This window comes from Antechinus flavipes, chromosome 5 (genome assembly GCF_016432865.1).
Source record: "Antechinus flavipes isolate AdamAnt ecotype Samford, QLD, Australia chromosome 5, AdamAnt_v2, whole genome shotgun sequence".
Taxonomy (NCBI): Eukaryota; Metazoa; Chordata; class Mammalia; order Dasyuromorphia; family Dasyuridae; genus Antechinus; species Antechinus flavipes.
This window is the reverse complement of record NC_067402.1, coordinates 98,213,090-98,237,253: the sequence shown is the minus strand read 5'-3', so window position 1 is coordinate 98,237,253 and position 24,164 is coordinate 98,213,090. Positions and strand designations below refer to the sequence as shown.

The 24,164-nt window shown below is 34.6% G+C and overlaps 1 protein-coding gene across 1 annotated transcript in view; it reads right to left on the bottom strand.

Annotated features, from left to right (window-relative positions):
* TPK1 (thiamin pyrophosphokinase 1) overlaps positions 1–24,164 on the bottom strand; it is a 508,741-nt gene that overhangs the window by 107,889 nt on the left and 376,688 nt on the right. The window contains exon 8 of the mRNA XM_051961747.1: positions 22,022–22,133. Within this exon, the coding sequence (XP_051817707.1) occupies positions 22,022–22,133 (112 nt within the window). The remainder of the gene's footprint in view (positions 1–22,021; positions 22,134–24,164) is intronic.

The following is a 24,164-nucleotide window of genomic DNA, read 5'->3' as shown; positions in this document are numbered from 1 at the left end:
ATTTCAAGGTTTCCTGCTAACTTGCTGACTGTAAAACAGAGAAACATGTTAAGAAGAAGGATAAAGAATCTCTTTCCCTTGATGTCTATTTTAGATAGGAAAGACAATTATTGATGTTAACATAGAGACAGCCTTGTATGAGAATGAGGGGGTGGATAACATGTTTAGGAGACTCCCTGTGGTGATACTTTTTAAAGCGAATATTACATTAAAACCCTTTAAAAAGTTAAGCATGTCCTATAAACCTACTTCTAATTAGATTTCTATCCATTACATTCAATCTCTCCAGCTGAATGCTCCCAGATAGGGTATATATTGGAAGCAAAAACCTAAGAGATTTGAGGAAAAACAAACAAACCCATAATTCTATTAATATCCATATTTAAATTTACTTTTGCATTTTCAAGTTTTGGTCTGCATAGCACAATTATTTGAAAACATAATGACTAATTTTCACATATGTGAACTAAATTCAAAGACAAAACTCCCTCAGCATTTCATGACTTAAAAAAAGAATTTTTTTTAAATGTAAAAATTATATGTCTAATATAAGTGAGGTCAGTCATATTTCTTCTCTCCCTCAAAAGTCAGGAAACAAGGTTTACAAAACCAATATCTACTACATGTTAATATAAATTCTATAGAAAGAGGGGGGGAGTCAGAGTTTTTTCTGTTCATAATTCCCTTTTACTTTATTCACTTCCCATGGTCATAATATTTTATGAATCTTAAATGAAAAACAAAAATAGTCAAATACATATATAGTCTTATCATTGTGGGTATTCTTTTTTTCCCCCCATTTTGGATATTCTTGTCAAAAGTACAGAGCATCCATTTATTTTGTGCTACACTTGTCCATATAGTTTCATATCTTTACCACGGGAGACCACCTAATATGCTCATAGTTTTCCTTCAGTTTTCTTGATACCATAAGGATACCAAAGAAAAGCACTTCATGCATTACATTATTTATTACTCTTGACATATAACCAGCCCATTCAGTTAGTCAATAAGCATTCATTAAGCATCTACTATGCGCTAGGTATTGTACTAAGCACTGGAAACACAAAGGAACATTTTTGCGTTCACTGAGTTTACAATCTAATAGAGACGAATTCTTCTAAGAACTCTACATAAATAATAAAGTATAAACATATTTTATACACACACACACACACACACACACACAAAATGTATCAAGAATAATTGGAGATAATCAATAGGAGAAAGGCAATCCTGTAAAGGGAAGACTGGGAAAGGCTTGTTAGATAAGGTATGATATTAGCTAGATCTTAGGAGCTAGGGAATTCAGGAGATGGAGACAATCAGTTAGTCAAAATACTCCAACTCCTGACAGAGAAACTTAGAAATTTTGGTGTCATTAGTTGGTAACTGTAATGTTGGCCTGTCTACCATTACATTATGGGAGGTATTTACTTTAAATTTTTCAGTGTTCTATGTCTCATAGTGGTACAATACACACACACACACACACACACACACACGTGTTTATGTGTATTTATGCACACATGCACATCTAAATAGACTTTTGTTTCAGAGAAAAGCTGAAATTTATCAAAAGCAATCCATTATATTCCTGGACTCCCCTGTTCAATTCTCTGTTCAACTATCAGCTTACAATGAATGTACACATATACGTATATATGAAAAACAGAAGGATCCCAAGTGGCATATATATGTAGTACTGAGGTAGCCAGACAGATGGATAGATAGAAGAGATGAATAAGATAGATACAATATATCCAAATGGATGGTAATCATTTTTAATTTGTAATAAATGATTATTAATGACCAATAATTTGATGAGATTGAGACTTTTCCTCTTCTAAAGTCCTGCTTTTTAAAAGTTCAGTCTCTAGACACAGGGGTCCTCAAATTATGGCCCGGAGGCCAGATGCGACAGCTGAGGACATTTATCTTCCTCACCCAGGGTTATGAAGTTTATTTAAAGGCCCACAAAACGAAGTTTTTGTTTTTACTATAGTCCGGCCAAATGTCTGAGGGACAGTGAACTGGCCCCCTATTTAAAAAGTTTGAGGATCCCTGTGGCTAGAGGGACATTACTGATAATGAGATTGGATTAACTCCTGCTCAAGATTCCAGGCTGATGGAAGTTATATTGTTCTGCTGAGGCTTGGGTGGGATATACATTATTTGAATAAATAGTCCAAGACTTGGGGTGGAGTGAGTATAGAGATAGTTTCTCTGTCCATTGGTGATATGATGCTACTCTTATTGCCTATTTTAATATATTTCATTTTCCACTGTATTAACCAATGAGAATTGACACTCTTCTTCCAAAAGAACATATAAGCCCTGAGTCCCTCTGTAATGCCGGAGAAACTGAGGCAGGAGAGAGATTAGAGAGTTTTAATATTTTATTAATGGGAGAGTAAGATCGACTGGACAGGACTCTCGTCTCAGATTATCCAGTCAGACAGAGATAAGTATACTGGGACCAAGGAATTCATGTTGGTCCCAGGGCTGGAGGAGTCCAGCATACAACTGCCAGCCGCCATACTCCAGCAATGAATGGAAGAACCCCAACTTCTTAAATACCTTTTTGGAGACAAAGAAGAGAAAGGGAGGGAAAGTTTTTATCAGGAGACAGGATGTTTGAATACAAAGAAGTAAAGATATCGTAGGTTATCTTGGAATATTTAAAGGGATATTGTAAATCCATGAGGATACAAAACAGTCAGGAATTTACTCTCTTGTTTACCTTGCTAATTTATAACCTGAGGGCAAATAATCCTTAGTTTTCAGAGGGGGATTTACAACTAAAGAGATTGAGACAGAACAGTTAAGGAAACTGAGACAAGGGAAATTCGTACAGGGAAACTGAGTCAGGACAGTTAAAGAGAACTGTGGCATAACACCCCCTATGATGGGGAAAGAAAAAAGAGAGAACCAAATGACATCCTTTTATCAATAATGAGCTGACCTTAATAATAAAAATAATTAAATTATCCAGAAACTGTCTCATGAATCTTTTTAATTGTCACAGCCCACCAAAAGTAAAATTGCATAAAATGTCAGTAATTGTGCCTTTCCAGAAAAAAATTAGACAAAATATATCTACAGAAATTTTCTGCACAGTACAATGCCAAAAGAGAAATCATTGTAATAATAGAAACACCTAGGGATGCATGAGCATAATAACAGACACAATATAGATTTAATATTTTCACACATTCAGAAATGAAGTCAGTAACATATCCTTGGCTCACCATGATATCCTAGTCCTTGGCACCTTCTTTTGATTATTTTTATTGACTTTCAGGTAGGACTACCAGTCCTCTTTATGAGCTTTATCCATTCTCTATCAAAAATCCACCACTTTACCCTTCACGTTATAAATTTGCCATAATGAAAACTCTTCTAATAAGTAGTATCTGCAGCCCAAATAGTAATTTCCTTCAAGCTTCTCTTCTTTTGTAAAATCAGATAAAACAGACCCTGAAATGCTGTAGTCCCTGAATAGGAGTGGTTACTTCATGCCCTAATTTTCCCCTATTGTTCATTCTTTATTGTTGAAGTTGTATTTCCCTACAATTTATTCTGAGCATTCAAAGAATTGAATAATGAGTTTTTGTGTCTGTGACTTCACCAATGCAAATTAAAAGGTTTTAGAAAGACCTGAAAGTTATAAAAGCAGGCAATAAATAAGTAATAAACTTAATAAAAATGGAAAATATAACCCATAGTGTATGATTGGCGACTTTTAAAAAGAAACATCTGATGTTCACAGTCTCAAAATAAATTCAAATGATTCAGTGCTGTGATATAAAACATAAGAAAACATAGTCAGGGCATTTACATAGATGCTGAGTAAATTTTTGCAAACTTTAGGTTTTTAGCAAGTATCTAAATGCAAAGATTCAGAGATTTAGTTGTAAAGGACCTCCAATGAAGGTTGGAAAGGTCTCCAAGTTCAATTTTATCTTATACCAAAAGAGAAAACATGAGGTCTGGTTTCTCTTTTAGAAGGGATCTCCGATCCCATCTAATTCAAACTCCTCATTGTACAGATGATGTACCTGAGGCTCAGAATAGTTAACCAACTTGCAATGAAACAGGAGGAAATATCACGGGGAAAAAATATGAGCCCAAGATAGCTGACTCCAGCCAGTGCTTTTTACATTGACCCAGGATAACACTGATTTAAAAGGGGTAGAAATAGAGATTGGGACTTGTGTCTTCCAAATTCAACACTTAAATTTCATTTCAAGTGACTTCTTTAAAATTTCACCCCCCTCAAGGAATGTAATCAAACCTATTGTCCATCTCATCAGAGACAATTCTGATATTCCAACATTATAGTTTTCTAATCAATGAGACTCTGGTGTCCTAAATTTCCTATTGCAGAATTTTGATCTTTTAAAAATATAAAAAGGAAGTGTTTCTGGGGTTTTATTTACCCTTTCTACTAACCCAATTTACATTGTGCAAAATGAAGCATTACTTCAGAGCCCAGCACATCAAAGGAAATCAGTGGGAACTTTTTCAGCATCTTTTTTCCCTCCAGGAAAGTCATGCATATTTGAGTAAATCAATTTATTTTCCCCTGATTTGTTGTTTTAAACCTTAAGTGGCCAATTGTTGCATGCTTTCTTTTCTGGAAAGTACACCCCTGACCTGTGAGTAACCAGCCTTTAGGCTTGCATGCTCCAGGAGTATGTATGCCCTGAAATTGTTTTAAATGACCTATTAGAAATCCAATTTCCTTTTTATACAATCCAGGAGAGATTCTGCAGTTAACTTCTCTCTTAATTATGGATACCAGCTTTGTGTTCAAATGAGCATTAAGGGCTACTTTTTTGTTTGTTTATTTTTAATAACATGCCCATTTTCAAGGGCCCCCAAATGAAGACTTACCTACAGTGATTTTAAGAATTAGCCTGTGACATGTAAAATAATCTAATAGATAAGAAGGAAGAGGCAATCTCCCTCCCCTGCAATTTATGACCCAGCCAAACTGGGCTTCTCTGTCATTCCTGGACATATTACTTCATTTCCTTCCGGCCATCTCACATACATTTCCCATTTACCTCCAGCCAATGCCTTCTCTTTATGTCACAGCCCAGGAAGTATGTTTTGCATAAACCTCTCCTGATGCCCTTACCTATGTGTTGTATTAAACCACTTTGGCCAGAAAATGTCCCAAAAGTCTTAGTACACTTTCAGGCTATTAAACTAAAATTGCACTAAGACTTTGGGGACACCCTCTGTATTTAAATTTATCTACTTTGTATTTATTCCATATTCATTTTCAAACATATTTGCTGTCTCTATAAGAATGTAAGCTACATTTGAGTAAGGATTGTTATGTGATTTGGATTTAAATTCCCAGGGCTTATCACAATGTCTGGCACAGAACTGATTCTAATATTTACTTGTTGATTAAATACAAATGGTTTTAAAGTGGTTGTCAATTATACAAAAATGCTCCAAAATAGTTCACATTCTATTCCTAGCAGTACAAGACAGTCCACTGACAAAGATTTCCTTCTCCACCAAGGAGACCCTAAATAAATCCCTTGGGTTAGGACTGTCTCCAGTATTCAGTTCTATGCTGCTTCATCATTTGACTCATTTTTCTTCTTTACCATTCCTTGCCATTGTTTGATGACTTCTAGAACTGTTATTAATTCCCATATAAAATTTTGAATTCAACCATCCTTATCTTCCTCCATAACATTAACTTCTATGTTTATTCCACAGTAGCAATTGTTCAAACACAGTTCTACTTTATGGCTAGTCATCAGAGGGTGTCCCCACTGTATCGCTGCAGTGTTGGGACTTAAAGGAGACTTTTGCAAGGCATAAGAAAGTCTATCATGCTTAATTCAATAGATCTATATTGTGGAATCACTATAGAATCATAGTTACCTCATTTAACCTATACCCAAAAAAGAATCTTTTTCCAGAACATAGTTATGAATGGTTATTCAACTTCTGCCTGAAAGCCTTCAGTAAAGGAAGAATCGCGAAATTCTACATGTTATTCCACTTTTGAATGGAGAAAATGGAGAGGAGAGAGAGAGAGAAAGAAATTGGGGGGGGGGGAGGGAAGAGAGAGAGATTGGGAGGGGGGAGAGAGATTTGGGGGGAGGAGGGGGAGAGAGCACAGCAGCTGTAACAGATGGAAGCTGCTTTCCAGGAGACTGACTATAAGTCTTGGAATGGTTGGAGTTCTTACTTTTCCTGGCATGCAGCTCACTTTATTGAGAGTATACAACAGAGAGTGTCTGAATGTCTGAAATTTGGCTTCTTAGAGAAACTACTGGAACAACAACAGATATACCTCATTCTTCCCCTCCTCCCCCTTTTTTGTTTTATCCTCCTGAAACATAGTGGGATTCATTTCTAAGGATTTCTTTGCGACTCAAAATTTTGTCAATATACTAATTATATTTTTAACAATTATTTTCTATGTAAAGATAAAAGTTTAATACTGTCCTGAGGTTTTCATCTGATTTTGTTTGTTTGCTATAGAGTTTGGGACTGAGAAAGGGAGAATGGTCTATAACTTATTTTACTACATTTTCCTAGCTGGGACATGACTTAGCTTAGCAATCAACATCTTGCTTAGGGGCTTAGAGTGTTTTTATCAATATATTTCTAAAATATATACTAGCTTTTCAGAGAAATATATCCATGTGGACCCTGGTCCTCAACTAAATCCTTCAGGAGCTAATCTCATTAATTCTGAGCAAATAAGCCTGGTCACTTTGCATCAGAGAAATTGAATTACATCTAGAGAGAGACCTCAAGAGGTTATTTCCAGAGCCTGCCACAGTAAGTGCAGACAAGTGTGGTCAATTCTGTCCATTTCTCCCAAAGAGATAGGGTATATTTGAAAAGTGTTCCTCAACTGAACAGTCCTCCATAATGACCTCCTCTCAGCAAAACTATGCTAAAGCAACTTAATGTTCCACACCCTCATTTTCCTCATGTGGAATAGGAGAGGGTAGGGGACCTTTAAGATTCTTTCCACCTCTAACTCTATGACATTTTGTACTTAGTAAACACTTCCTGAAAAATTGAGGCTTGAAAATATTTTCCCCCTATGTTTGCTAAAACTTTTACAACTTTCCTTTGTGTTTGATAACATAGAGGTGATTTCTTTGTATTGAACATTGTTCTTATCAAAACATGAATCTATAGTTATCCTCTTAGTTTTCTCTTTAGGAAACTAACATGTACTTTATAGAAATAAAGGAAAATACTTTATCCTCTTTAAGAATGTTCCACTTGTCATCCATTCTTTTGATTACCCAAGACTTGTTTCCATATATATTACATCTATACTTCTCTATTTCTTCTTCCCATACTTATTCAAATATTCTCTCTTTTCTTTCTTTCTTTAAGTATTCAAGAATACACAGATTCCAGCAATAGTTATTTAAAAGTCCTCAAACTTCAGAGAGAATAAGAAAGATGGGAACATTGTGAAGAGTTCTTTGTAATCCAAGTGTGCAGGGTTTGGGTGAAAAGGAAGGCTGAGGATAGAGCAGGCCTTAAAACCTGAATGGGCCCTTGGAGTCCGAGCATGAAAAAACATCATTATCATACCCTGTCTGGTTCAATTTGTCCACATTGAACTTTGCAACTTAATAACCTTGCTTTCACATCCCACTAGTCTTTTCTTGGATCTTTTTTTTTTTAAATGAATTTCTGACTTGGACCCTGCTTATACCTCGCTTAACAGGATGTCTTGTTCTGGCCCTTTTGCTTCTTATTCCTGCATCTGGAACAAAACACTTTCCTGCCAAGCTTTGCACCTGACTGTAATATCTAGGAGCTGAAGCAAATGAGAGCAGTAGAGAAGCTTGATTTAGTTATGGAAGGTTAGGATGCAGCAAGCACTTAGGAAGCAGTGATACTATGCTTGCTGCTGTGGGGGTCCTAAAAGAAAGCTAAGCTGGAGCTTCTTATTTCAAGTTTTTTTATATTCTAATGACAGAGACAAAAACTATACAAATGAAACATTTGAGAATAGTACTTAGAGAGTCATTAACAGTTAGAGGACCCTCTAAGTAGGCTTCTTACACAGCTCTAGAACTGCTAGTCTTTTCACACAGCTAAAGGATGCAGGGCATTGAATCAAAATCATTTCTTTTCTAGTGAAAGACTTGTGTTAGACTCTTTAAATTACCAAACATATCAACTACAGACAAAAGATTAAGTTATTATACTTCTCCCTCCCCCACTCCAGAACAGCTACCTTCAAGACTAAAATTACTCATCACCATTTTTAGCATTTTAGAGATAGGTTTAAATGATCACTTTTAGTCCTTGCCTCATCACCACAGCAATATACACATGGACTATAGAAAAGCATCTGGGAGAACAGCTGTTTCCTTTCAAACCCCAACTCCCACCAAAAAGCCTAGAATTTTAACAACTTCCTTCACTTCCCTCTACACACAAATTTATCTGCTTTTGTGACACTCATATGCTTGAACACATTTATCTGTTTCTTCCTAACTCCGGGCAAAGAATGTGTGTGTGTGTGTGTGTGTGTGTGTGTGTGTGTGTGTGTGTGTGTATGTGTGTGCAAGCATGCATGTGCATGTGCATACATAGAAATAAATAAATGACCAAATAAATAAGATAACTCAATGAGAAGAAATAATTTAATACTCTAATGACAACATAGCCAAGGAGAAAGCCTGAGAGAGCTCTATTTATGTTTACAAAATAGTTCCTATGAAAATGAATCAAACAGGACAATTCCAATAGACTTGTGATGGAGAGAGCCATCTGCATGTAATACTAGGATTATAGGGGCTGAATATGGATTACAATGTAGTATTTCCACCTTTGTAGTCTCTGTTGTTTGGTCGTTTTTCTCTTTTTTCCTTTTTTGATCTGATTTTTCTTGTGCAACATGATAAATGTAGAAATATGTTTAGAAGAACTGCACGTGTTTAATCTATATTGAATTATTTGCTGTTTAGGGAGAGGGGGAGAGAGAAAAATTTAGAACACAAGGTTTTGTAAGAGTGAATGTTGAAAACTATCTTTGCACTTATTTTGAAAAATTAAAAAGTTACTATTTTTTAAAAAATGAATCAGAGTAAAATCAAAATGGTGCATTTACATAAGAGGCAGCTTGAGATAGTTTAAAGAAGAGAATTCAAAACAGGAGACTTTAGTTTAAGCTTCAACTCCAAACCAAAACAGTCACGTGTAAAGCACACTGCTCATAGAGATTATTTGTATGACCAAAAGGGATGTCTAAAAGGTATGGAGAGATACCTGGAATCTTGCTAACCCTTCTCAAAGGGACACTGAGATTCCTGCCTTGAGGAGAGCTGGAAAAGAGGCAATGAAACGGGTTACCTAGTTCTCATTTGAAAGAATCATATCTATCCCCTTTACCCAATTTAGTTGGATCAGGGCCATGATTTTTAGGTTAAAAAGCTGCTAACTTTCCTGACTGCTATCCTTTAAAGGGATAGCTCTTAGCTTAATTGGCTTGATGCCTTCCCATAAAATGCGAATTATACAGAAGACTATTACAAACCGGTAAATAGGGAGTAAATTCCTTTATCCAAACAGTAAACAAGTCAGAAAAATTCTACATATTTGATGTCAGAAGAATAAACCTTTTATATGGAATTTAAAAGAATCCTGTCTTAAGTAAGAGAGTCCCCAATCTCACCAAAAAGGAAATTCCCTAAGAAAAATTTCAGGTCAAGGAAATAGGAAATCGAAGACATTTTGAGGTGCTAGAAACCCTATATATTCTTTCCAAAAATCAATCTCTCCCTCTTCCTCTCCCCATCCCTCCTCCTCTCTCCTATTCCCATAATAGTCCAGAATCACATACTCTTTCTTGAGAAGATATAAAGAATGGCTTTCCTCTCCAAAGCTCTCACACTAATTCTGCTCCCACACAATCAGCATTCTTTCCACAGATAAGGAATCACATTCTGTAGGCAGCAAACAACACAACGTGGCCCTTCCCCCAAACATCTTATTGGAAAGTCAGCTTACACATGTGACCAAGGATAAATGTCTCAACCTCTCTGATTCCAAGTTTCACTCGTTTTAAAAATGGGGATAATGAAACTTTCATGACCTACTCCCAGAGGACTGTTATCAGGCAAGTGTTTTGTGAAGATTAAGGTGCTACATAGGATGTCCCCAAAGCACTGGTGCAATTTTAGGATTAAATAGCTGAAAACAGCAGTAAGATATGTGGGATACTCTGCATAAATCTGAATCATTATTATTTTTATACACTTTCTTCAGATACATTATATGTATAATTATCAGCACAGTGCCTGACACAAAGCAGGCACTTAATAAAGGTTTATTGATTGGCATATGGGTTATGGGACAGGTACCCTATTCCAAAGCATGACAAGCTGGACACTGAATCTTGTCCAGTTCCTACAGTTACTGATTGCATGCAGTGCTAAGGGAACAAACAAGAAAGCCCCTCTGGTCCTTATCTGTATTGAGAAAAGCAGTCTTTGGTGGAAAACAAGTCAATTGAAAACACCACAGGTATTCAATTTGTATTTTCTTTAATTATATGTCAGATTTAAATTGCCCATAACCTGTTTCTTTCCCATGGGGAGAGTTACCATTGCTATACTGCAAGGGGGCAATTTTGAAAAAATGTTTACAGATAAGTTTATTCAGTGTTGTAACTAGTTAAAAAAAGAAAACAAAGATTTTTATGATAAATGCTTATTTTTTCTTTGCAAAAATTTTTCCCCAGGCAAATTCTAATATATAAAAGTAAGAAAGCTTTGCTATCTTTTTCTTTCTTTCTTTCTTTCTTTTTTTTTTTTTTTAAAGAGAAACTAGATGGTTTCCAATGGGCAAAAAGCTAAAAGAGCCAAACAGTTGTTAATGCATACCATTTAATACTGTCAAGGAATTAGAACAAATAAAAAAGACAGAGTTGGTTTTCAGAAAATAAAAGTGCTAATATATCTAGGATATATCTGAACTATAATATGCACACATAAAAACATGAACACTGGTCTGATATGGGACTAAACCACAGTGTAACGGATCATTACTTTAGAAGGATTCTCACGGCTGGAGACAGGAGTTTGAAGCTTTGAAACCCAGTTCCTGTTTCCAGATGTACTTGTGTGACCTCGGACAAATCACTTAAACTCTTTCTGAGTGTAAATGAGGAATAATTTAATGGCTGACCCCTCCTAGCCTCACTAAGCTGTTCTGAGGAATGATTTATTAAACTCTTTGAGATTCTTGAGTGTAAAGCTCTAAATGAAAATAGTAGCATGGGACACCTCTCTCTGTCATGCACAAAGGCACCTTCCCTGCACGGGACAACATGCATTGTCAAGACTCGCAGGATGTAGGTTCCATTTTGCAGATGTGATACCTTTTCTCCTAGCACAACAGAAGATACTCCTCTTTACTCCTATCTGGCCCTATAACCATGTCTCTTGGGAACTTGAAATGCTGTGACACAGGATTTATAGGCTGGTCACCTTCACTTACTTGACAGTCTCACTCCTCAACTGTGTCCATATGGAGATCTTCTCAACTCAGTTATCATGAACTTCATTATGGTCATGCAGAAGACTCCTAAATCAACACTCCTAGCCCTAACCTCTCTGCTAAGCCACATTCACATGTTACTACCCTTTCTCGACATCTCAAACTGGACACGCAATGTAAAAGATATCCACCTAACTGCCAATCATCATCATCATCATCATCATCATCATCACTTTTCTTTTTTAAGGAAACTACAAACTCATCTCAAAGAGCTTCAGGTAATTATGTTACTAATTTCTCGAAAGAATATGGGAAAGAGTAACATTGGAGAATGTAACACATGTACTATGGATACAAAGAAAGTCAGTTACTGCTGTCTTCATATATGCTGAAGTCACAGTCTCATGGGACAATATGCAAGCAACTATGCACAAACAAGAATATACCAAATAAATTGGAGATGATCCCAAGAAGAATGGCACTAGCATTAATGGAGAAAAATAAAGCTTCCTTTCAAAAGATGGTACATTAGTTAGGAATAGAAGAAAGCTAGATGAATAGACATAAAAACCATTAGCTTATAGATTTTCATTGAATCCATGGATATTGATGAAATCACAATTAAATAATTATCTGCCCATTGCAGGTGACTGGTTGGCAGTTGGCAGTTTTGGTGCTCTCTCTGTGAGAACTGATTCCTTTGGGTGATAGTTATAAAAATCAGGTTGTATACTTTTTATAAATAAAAGTCCTGCTACATTTCTATAAAATTCCAGGTAAATCAGAATGGCTAAATTAACTCACTATGGAAACACAGTTATATCTCCTTCATCACCCCTCTGAAATCACTATTTACCTGTGATTCCCCCTCCCTTTTCTCCCATATTTCACGTAATCACTAAGGACTGCTGTTCTCTCATCTCAATATATTAAATGCATGGCTGAGTCACAGAACTCACTTCTGAATCAGCACAAAAATGAAACATCAGAGAGGGGAAATAGAAAAGGACTCTTGAGCTTACACTGAAGTCAGTCCCATTAGTCAATCTGCCCACATGAATACTAGAAATCAAGTCATTCAGAAAATATAGGAGGCAAACCTGAAATATAATAGTGTTCTTGAATGCAAGTCAGTGAAAGAATAGCTAAGATATAAATCCCCATTTGTAATAGTCCTTGCAAATATACATTAATTATTTACATATTTAAATATCCAGAATCAACTAATAAATATTGGTTGTCATATTATTGAGGCGGGGAGGGGTGAGGAGAGAGAGAGAAAGACAGAAAGAGAGAGAATATGAACGAACTCTGAGGCATGTGGTGAATTATTGCTAGTTCCTAGTGTTCTCTGCAGAATCACAAGGGCAAATACCAAAAAGAAGAGAAATCAATCATGTCCCTACAACTTATAAAATAGTATTTGGGCTGAGTTAATGAAATATATTTTAATGCATTTTATCTGCCTGTTTGAAGTGGGCTATGTGACATTAGTCCTACATGAGGGAAAATAGAATCTTTATTTGAGAGTAGGAGGCACTAAACTGACTTACAATAGTCTTTCAAAAAATAAGACCTAAAAATAGTCTTTCTGAATGCTAATACTGACTTTGCTTGATGTCTTTTCCCCTGTGGACTAAAGTGGGGAAGAAAAGAATGCTCTCGAAGTATCAAAAAAAGTCTTAATCAATAACAAAACTAATGCAGCTAAAATTAGAAGAAAAGCAGGAACCTGGGAAAAAAATCTTTGCAAGAAGTTCCTCTGATTAACATCTCATTTCTGATATATATAGGTAACTAAGCCAAATTACAAGAGTAAGAATAATTCCCTAACTGATAAATAGTAAAGGGAAATAAGCAGTTTTTAGAGGAAGAAATCAAAGTTATCAATAGTCATATAAAATGTTCTAAATCATTAATATCTAGGGAAAGGCAAATTTAAAAAAAAAAAAAAAACAACTCCATGTTAATACCTCACTTCCATCAGATTTACTACCATGACAAATGCTGAAAGGGATTTGGGAAAGCTGTGAACTAGTCTAACCATTCTGGAAAGGAATTCAATTTATGGTGTAAAGGCTATTAAACTGTGTATACCTTTTGAATCAGTAATCCCACTAGTAGAGATTTATCCCAAAGGGATCAAAGAAAGAGGATAATGACTCATCTGTATGTATGTATGCATGTGTATGTGTATGGTTTTTTTTTTTTTGATGGAAAGAAAAACTAAGGGGATGCCCTTCAATTGAGAACTGGTTGAACGTGTTACAATAAATGAATGTGATGGCATACTATTTTACTGAAAGAAATGAAGAGGACAGTTTCATAAAAACCTGAGAAGACCTATTTGAACTGATTGAAAGTATAATGAGCAGAACCAGGAGATCAATCTACACAGGGACAGCAACAGTGTAGATATTATTAACCACAATTTCAGAGTACTCATGATAAAATATGCTACCTACCTCCAGATAGGGAAAATAATGTCCTCTGAATGCACATTAAAGTATTTTTCCTTTTTCTTTTCCTCTCCTCTCCTTTCCTTTCCTTTTCTTTCTCCTTTTCTTTCCTTTTTCCTTTCCTTCCCTCCCCTTCCCTTCTTTCCTTCTCTCTTTCTAAAATTCAACAGCAAAAGGTTTTGCTAGCAGTGACTTTTACTTTGGTAGAAATTCAGGCTCACAAGTGCGTTGCCTGTTCCAGGCTATTTACATGATAAATCTTTTATTCCTAATTATGGAAAAAGACAACTTACCAATTAGAAAAATTACAAAATAACTAGAGGCATTCCAGACATTAATAAGTAGAGAGATTTTAAAAAAATAAATAATAATATTTTTGGTCCCGAAACCATACTGAATGTAATGAAAATCATGAAGACAATCATACTTTAGTTATTATGGGATGCCTGTAGAAAAATGCAGTGTTATAAGAGTCTTGTTTTTACTTTTCTTATGATATTCCTTCAATCCATTATGTCTCTTACCAAATTTATGCATCTGGGCAGAAGGATGAGGTGGACTACACTAGCTGAGCCCATCTGGTTTTAGCAAACAGAAATCTGGTCCTAGGTGCTGGTGTGTGGAGAATGTATAAATTCTTCAAAGTGTTGTTAGAGTGTTTCTTAATGGGTCATATTTTATAAGGGTATCAACTGTCTAGTCAAAGAGTGATTAACAAAGGATGCTTTTTATTTGTTTTTCAGATAGAAACTCACATAGCAAAAGCAAACTGTACCTAATTCAAGCAGGAAAAATTAATCTAACAATTTAGAAGCATCCTTTCTGTCTTTAAAAAATTCTATTTCATATTATTTTATTCTTTTCCAATTATAGGTAAAGATAGTTTTCAACATTCATTTTTTTGAGACTATATTTTTATTTTTTTTTCAATCAGCAAAAATCTACATTCTTTCTTATCCTCCCACCCCACTCCCTAATCTTGGAATCAATTCCAATTGAAAACAAATTCAGTTACAAGAATAAATTAAAACAAATTCCCACACTAGCCATGTCCAAAAAAATTTATAGATAGAAAGATGAAGGACTCAGAGTACAGAATCCATCAGGAATCAGGTAACATGTTTTATCTGGAAGCATTCAACATTCATTTTTGTAAGATTTTGAATTCTGAATTTTTTCCCTCCTTCCCACACGCACCCCCAGAAAAGTAAGCAATATATCAATTACACATATACAATCACTTTAGATACATTTCCACATTAGTCAACTTGTAAAAGAGGAACAAAAGGAAAAAATAATGAGAAAGAAAAAACAACAGCGAAAACAGTTTGCTTCGATCTGCATTCATTCTTCATAATTCTTTCTCTGGAAAAGGATAGCATTTTCCATCTTAAGTAATTTGGAATTGTCTTGGATTATTGAAAAGAGTATTACTGAAATATTATTATTGAGTATTATTGAAAAAAGATAAGCCTATCGTACCTAATCATTACATAATGTTATTATTATGTATAATGTACTTCCAGTTCTGTTCTTTCATGTAGCATCATTACACACAAGTCTTTACAGGTTTTTCTGAAATCTGCCTGCTCATCATTTTTCTTTCTTTTTTTTTTTTTTTTTTTTTTTTTTGCTATTTTTTATTATTAATTATTAGGCAAATAATGTTTTCCTTTTTCTTGAATTTCTTTGGATCTGATAGCTGAATAAAAGTAACAGAGTTAAATAACTATTTATTCATAGTTTCAAATTGGTTCATAATGACAAACAAGAGCATGCCAATGTACTCAATTAGTTACAACCTTTCCAATATTTTTATTTTCATTTTTGGTCACCTTTTATAATCTCATGAGTAGAACTTTGGAAGTGCTTTAATTTGCATATATCCAATAAATATTTATTTAGCTGCTCATTTTTATAGAACAATAATATTTCATTATGGTTATATAATACAAATTGTTCAACATTTCCCAATTGATGGGTATCCCTTTAATTTCCAATCCTTTGACACCACAAAAAAAGTGCTATAAATATTTTTGTACATGTGAGTCCTTTTGCCTTTTCTTAAGCAGTGATATTGCTGGTTCAAAGAGTATACCCAGTTTTATAGATCTCTGCCAGAGTTCCAAATTGCTCTTCCAGAACAGTTAGATCAATTTATAATTTATTCCAAAAATGCATTTCTGTTCCAATTTTCCCACATCTTCACCAAAATTTATAATTTTCCTTTTCTGTCATATTAATCAATCTGATAAGTAAGAAATGGCACCCAAGTTGTTTTAATTTGCATTTCTCTAATTAGTAGCAATTTAGAATATTTTTAATATGATCATAGATAGCTTTAATTTCTTCATCTGAAAAATGTTGTTCATATCCTTTGACCTTTTATCAATTGGGAAATGACTTATATTCTTGTAAATTTTATTCTGTTTTCAATATATTTGAGAACTGAAGCCTTTATGAGAGATGTAAAAATTGTTTCCCAGTTTTTTGCTTTCCTTCTAATCTTGGTTGCATTGGATTTGCGTGTGAAAAAAAAATTAATGTAATCAAAATTATGCATTTTATATTTCATATTCTCTCTATCTTGTTTGGTCATAAATTCTTTCCTTCTCCACAAATCTGATAGTTAAGCTATTCCTTGAACTCCCAATTTGCTTATGGTATCATCCTTTATGTTTAAATCACACATGCATTTTAACCAGGTCTTGGTATAAGGTGTGAGATGGTGTTCTAGGTCTAATTTCTGCCATACTATTTTCCTTTTTTTCTAGGAGTTTTGTCAAATTATTCCAGAAACTAGAGTCTTTGGGTTAATCAAACAGTAGATTTTACTATAGTCATTTTCTACGGTGTCTTTTGTTATCTAACTATGCCATAGATCCTTCACTCTAATTCTTAGATAATTCTAAATAGTTTTGATGATTGTTGCTTTATAATATAGTTTTAGATCTGGTAGATATTGTTAAAGAAAGTGTTTTTGGTGGGTCTTTTTTTTTTTTTTTTTACATATGGGAATTGAATTCAAAAAAATAAATAAATAAAGGCATTAATTCATGAAGTGTTTACAGTGGGCGTTACAGGTGTAACAAATTGTGATGGCTTACTAGAATGACTTTCAGAGTTGCAAAGATTATGCTATGTAGAGTGGGAATTCAAGAACAGCTTTCTCATAAAAGTCAACATTAGCAAGCACTATGTTTTTATGGATGCTGAAATTGTCCCATTGTTAGCTTAACATTTAAATGCTCTTCCAGCTAGCTTGGATAGAAATCCTAAGCAGGTATTATGACAAAGTTTTAGAATGATATAACATAAGGACAAAAACTGTTGTTAAACTCGATTTCCATGCTAATTTTAGTATTCAATACTGCTCCACCTGCACTGAGGGCTTTAATTCATTCTTGTCAATGTTAAGAAATAATTTCATGCTGTCAATTTTCCTTCTATTTTCCATCTCAATTTCTTTGAAGTAATACAAAGAAAGGGACTATGAATAAGCCACTTGGAATGTGCTTGGAGTTGTCAGTTGTTTTAAATAAGAGGTCTCACCAAACAGTTGGCAATGCTTAAGTATTTTTAAAAAGTGATTTAGCAAAATTATTTAAAAGTTTCAAACCAGATACTTTAGAATTTGCATTTCTCTTGTTTCACTATTTTCCATCGTTAGGTCCTGCCAAAAATCTCTTCCCTTTTTCTTCATTAATTTTCTCCTTTCTTCCTAAACCCATTTTCTTTTTGTCTTTGTCTTCTCCCACTATGTGGTTTGGAATTTTTACCACCTGCTTATGCAAAATTGACATCCTTTAGTAATAGCAAACTTTTTCCAACCTTCTCTCCTTGCTTGCTGATCTAAAACATACCAAACATCGCAAAATTTGATGTACTGATTAAAATCCCCAAAAGGATGTTAGAACTTTTCCTGCAATTCTATAATATGCTTTAATACTTAATTACTAATTGGTGTAGGACACTTATGCATTAAATCATATATTTAAGCAATAGTTGGATTTAAAAGAACTTTTGGGTTTTTTTATTGTTGTTGTTGCTACTATTTGACTACTTGCTTTGCTGGAAAACCGAGTTACAGGGTCCCAAATCCAAATTCTCAAGGAGCTATAACTAGATAGACGATGCACAGCTATTTTGGGAATATAAAGATAAGAATATCTCCTTAAAAGACCCAAGTTCAGAGTCTTTGAGAACAAGTTAAATAATAACAGTTAAGGCCTAGACTCTAATAATGGACTTTACCTGGTTTAGATTTTAAAAGAGAAAAAAAGTGTTAGAAATGTTCTAGTACAAATAGGGAATTGAGATTATAACCACATATATAAAGTAATGTCAGTAGCTTCCATATTTGAACAATCATGTTCTTTGTAGCTCTTCACTGGTATTCACACTCATGGAATTAATAGCAAAACCAAAGTCAAAGACACCATATCTCCTGCTCTCTCACCCAGTCATCAAGGAATATGCTCTCAAACTGAAGTATTTAGGGCCTTCTTTTAACAATTATATTTAAGTAGTTTTTCCATTATAAAATTGATTGAACCCAAAAGTTAATCTTTCTTTATGAATCTATTTGCTTTGTACATGGATTTCTGTTTTCCTAGTATGGCTGCTGACTTGAAATTATCCATTTAAGAAGCATTTTCACAGTAGACTGGGGCTAATATTTTCTTTGCAGCCTTCTTCGAATAAAAATAGCTCTATATAGAGAAAAGGCTGTTTCTTTGTGATTAAATTTAAAGTCATTCATAATTTTGAATCTCCCTAATTGTATGTTGTGACCCACCTCCAACTCCAGTTCCCAAAGCTAAACTGTAATTTAATTCTGAAGGAAGATACTATCTTGTTAAGGCATCATTTCCAGAAGGCCTCTTTTAAAATGTAAATATGTGTTCTAGAAAAGGGCAAAAACACATTTGTACTCATTAACATGGATAATCTCGTCTTCTTGTATTGTTGACACCTCTTAGAAAGTGAAGCTGTGAAAGAATGGGCCATAGGGTAGAAGCAAGTACTAATGAGAATCATCCATCCACAAGACTGAAACAGGAAGCATGGCTAAGGTTTGGGAGTAGCCCAGAGCAAGCAGGATGCTTTATGAAGTTTTTGAACTCAAAAGTGATGATGGAGATAGGTTCATAAAATTAATTAGGCCTCTTCTGGACTACTCTGGTATCAGTTTTTATTGATATCTGCTATGTTTTTAATTTCTATCCTTCCCCAATTCTGGGCTACATCCCTTTCTCTCCTCCATTCCCACAGCTACAATGCTACTTCAGTCCATCAATACCTGTATCTTAGATGATCTTCCAACTCCCTCCTCCAAATGTGAATCTATCCCTCACTCTGCTGCCAAGCAACATTCTAACTCTATCAGTATCTCTTTCAGACCTTGCTCTGTGGGCTCCAGAGGCTCCCTATTACCCCACAATCCAATAACTCTTCTTTTTGACATGTAAAATTACTCATAACCTTTCTAGCTTGTTTACACTTGATTCCCTCTTCCACGTATTCTATAATCCAGATATACTCGACCTACCTGCAACTTCTCAAATAGGATATTTCATTATTCCTCACTGTGTCTTTGTACTGGCCAACCCTCAACCCAATGCTTTGTGTCATCATGGTCCTGTCTTGGTTTCCCGGGCTTCTTTCTGGACTCAGCACAAGGACCTTTATTCCCAGTCAAGTCTTCTCTTCTCCTTCCCCCTCATTCCCTTAAGACACTATACCGTCTCCATTCTCTCTATATCCTGTATGTACGTAATTACCAGTTGTCTCAGTAGAATGTAAGCTTCTAGAGGGGAGATACTGTTTTTTAACTTTTTTTTTTTTGCATCCCATTCACTTAGCACAGTTCCTGACATATAATGAAGCTGAGGAAATGCTTGCTGAGAAGAATATCCCTACTCCTTCACATACCCTACATAACATGAGAAGAATTAACTGAGATAATCTGGGTTTCCTGTGATTTTGTCTCAACATACAAAGCCAAAGACTTCAGCCAGCCCACAAGCCATTCTCTGCATTTTGTTAAGTTTAATATCTATAGTTTTTTGCTCATAAAAACACACACTATTAGACTAAGTTGGAATTGTCCTAAGTTTTCTGGATCAACTCATCAATCTATAAAAGAAGATGCTTAGTACGAGAGAAATATACTTTCTTCCACAAAGTTACTAAAGTACTAAATGGCAGAGAGGGAACCAGAATTTGTTCTCCAAAGTGCTTTCACAATTGTCTGGCCACAACTTAAAATAGAGGAAATGAAACCTTAATTTTAATGCAAGCTCTACCATCAATAGCTTTATGATCTTAGGCAAATAAGTTATTTAACTCAAGGAGGTCCATCTTAACTTTACTTTCACAAGGTTTTAGGTGTTCTTTTTTTTTTCTAAATCAGAGATGAGAAATAACTTGCGAGACCTGAAAGATGCTTTTCAATTCAGAACAGTCTCCTAAATTAGAAAGTTACATGAAAAAAAGAAAAAAGGTAAGCTAAATGGAATCTAACTTACCAAATGTTGCCAATAGTTTTTTTTTCCCCCTCCTCAGGGAACAAGTAGCTATTTTCAGGGAACTCTGAGTTCAGAGGACTATATTCCTCATTTTTCTATTGGAAAGGAAGGATAGTTTTGGGGAATGGAACCCCAGCGAAAAGTAATGATATTTAAAATCCCACAGGACATTACAAGGTAACATATGCAAGTTCATATGATGAAAGGCATTTTCCAAAGTCCTTTTCTTTATCCTCCTTTAATATTATTATTATTTTTATTTTTCAGGGGGAAATGGGACAAAAGATCCTCCTTATTCACTTTTATGCTTTTGAAACTGAGAATCATACCAGATTCAGGGCCTTGAAATAAATATAAAATCATTCAGAGTAAACCACTTGTTTTAAGCTGGAAGGTTTTCCAAAAGTCTCCATTAGGAGAACCAGGTCTACCAGGTCTTTCAGATTCTGATGAGCTCTCTAGACATATGTTTTAAAATACCAGTAGTGGCTCCTAATTATTTCTGAGAATTTTAAAATTTTTATGCTTACACTATTATTTTGAATAAAAAGAAATTATTTTCCTATGTAATTTTGAAGCTTTTATATTTCATCAAGAAATTAATGATTTTAGAGTTTTATTTCAGAGATATTAGTCTCCTAAAATGGGAAATCCTTTTGCAATCACTCAAATCAGTTTGTTACATTTGTGTGATAATATTCCTTGTGACAGTCTATAATACACAATATATTTAATTAGATTGATTCTTTTCATTTTTCAAGTCAAAGTTTAAGGAAATAATTAAGGCCTATTCAAAATAAAATACAGTAGAAAATTTCTTAATACCTCGAAAAACTTCACAGACTTTGTTTCTTTACATGAGAATAATGGCTGTCCAAGGGAGAAATTTTGTTATGGCTTATTGGACTGATTCTAGGCATAATTTATAAAGTCTTTTCTATAGTTAATATTCTATGATTTTGAATAGATAAATGCTGTCTTCAGAACATTATATTTCCAGACATGCCACCATCCTTCCCTCAGTGCTTTGCCTTCCTTTTCAGAACTCTGTTCTCTCCCTAATTATTCAGCACACTCCTGGTTCCAAAAATTTCCTCTCAAAGATAATACTAGAAGTATCTTAATTCACATTTAAGTCATTATTCACTAAAGATGTTACCCTTCCCAGAAGGATATTAAAAATAATCTTCAAAGTTCAATACTTAATTCAAAAGAATCAATGAATTTCAAGAATAAGCTAGTTAGTGGATATAGGGTCATTTTGTATAAGGCCTTCCTGTAGATTTTCAAATCATACCATGTAGATGAGCATATTCAATTCAAACATCACATAGACCTAATCTATAAAATTGCCAATTTTTAGTGTTGTCCCAGTTGTGAAAATATAGGTGGAAGGAAAAAAGCAAGCACACATATAGAGAAATTATGCAAATACATTATGACACAGTGAAAAATTAATTTTTTTTAATTTCAAAATGAGTTTTAGCAAGAATCAAAAGGAAATTTACTTACTGAGGTTCCATTTTAGACCTGTTGTGGTGACTTTCTTACAAGGGTGTCCAACAGGAATAAGGCCACACCAATCATCTTCAAATCCTGTGTCTACATGCAGTTTGTGCTTTCCCTATGGAAAAGAAAAACTGTTTATTAGGAAGTCCTACCATATCCTAAAATATATCACAGATCCACTGAGGAAGTGGATTCCCAGAAACTGACAAGAATGTTTCTAGGAAAGCAAAGGATTTAAGTTAAACACCAATTCACTGTGTGCTCCAAGAATTCTTTCTGTTTTTGCAAGGGGGAGTAATAAATGACAAATATTAAGTACCTACTATATTTCAGACACTGTGATCAATTTTTTTTTTTTTTTGGTTACTATCATTCGTTCATTTCTCATTCCTGATTCTCTGTGATCTCATTTGGAGTTTTCTTACAAAGACAATCGAGTGGTTTGCCATTTCCTTCTCCAGCTCATTTTACAGATAAGAAAATTGAGAAAAACAGGGGTAAGTGACTTGCCCAGAATCATACAACTAATAAGTATCTGAGACAAGAACTGAACTCAGGAAGATGAACTTTCCCTGATTCTAAGCTGGGCACACTTCAGCTGTGTCACTTAGCTAGTCCAGTGTCCTAAACATTTAACAAATAACTTGATCTTCATACCAATCCTATTGAGATAAATGTTGTTACTATCCTTGTGTTACAGATGAGGAAACTGAATCTGAAAGCAGTTTGCCAAGGTCACACTTGAACATGGGTCTTCTGAATCCAAGACTAGCACTTCATCTACTGTGCCAATTAAGTGCTCTGGTCCAATTCAATCCAATAAACAATTTTTTAAATTTATTAAGCATCTACCACATGGCAGACTATACTAAGAATTGGAAGTAAACTTAATAAAAAGAAAATCAATTATTGCTCTCAAGAAGCTTACAATCTAATAGACAATCTAACACATAAAAGGCAGCAGGAATGAGTGGGAGAGATTATGTTCCATTGAGTTGAAACCAAGCAAAGCAGCAGATGCAGAGTAAAGGTCCTAGATCTAATTTCTGCCCTCCATAAAGGAAGACATTGGGAGGAAGCTCTACCCTTCACCCTTCAATCAAAAGACTAAGGAGGCTGAGGAAGGTGGTAAAAGTTAAGGTTTTAATGGTTAGAGTTAGAATGTAAAAAGTTCAGTTAAACTTAGCAAAGCAAATACTTGCTGAATCTACTATCTACAGAGCATTAGTACTAAGTTAAGAACGTCTACTTGCTCTTACTTAGCATACAACATTTCATGTCATTTATGTGCCTTTCCTCAGTTGGTCCCCCAAACTTGGAATGCATTAACCCTTCTCATCTATGTGTATTACAACCTTAAACTCCATCATCCTTTGTTCTGTTGCCACTTCCCAAAGAAGCCCTTTCTTAATTCTTCCTTTTCCACCCATTCTCTGGTGGATAATGCCTCTTCCCTAAAATGGTTTGCCTTTTTGCTATCTATATGTGTTATATCTTATAAGTCACAATTAAATCATTGAGGTCACGGACTATTCTGATTATCCTGGATATATATCACAATGACTTGGACATACATAAAAATGTTTGAATTGGAAATGATGAACAAAAGAAATATGTAAGGGAACATTAATAAAATGGATGATATTTTTGACACAAGAAAAAGATCCCAAAAGACTAGAACACTGGACTAAATCCAATAAAAGGGTATTTAATCAGAATGAGCCTCAAATTTTACACTTAAATTTTAAAAAATCAACTTGACAAATAACAAAATTGGGGGATCTATGAGGTGGCCATATAAATATTAATCTAGAAAAATGATGGGTCAAATTTTAGTAGATTGCAATGAACAAACCATGCAATATGGTACCCCCAAAAAGTGTATTTATATTGGCTACATTAAAAGAAAAGCTGTATCCACCCCCCTCAAAAAATAGAGTGGAGTATAACAGTCCTACTGTACTTATCGCTGTTTAGAGAACAGAGTCTATGTTTAATTCTAACCATCATATTTAAGAAAGATATTGATAAATTAGAGAGAGATAAGGGAGGTGTGATGGATAGAAAGCTGGCCTTGAAACCAGGATCACTTGAGGAGAAGACCTGCCTTTTATATATCTTGACTGTTGATCCTGAACAGGTTTCT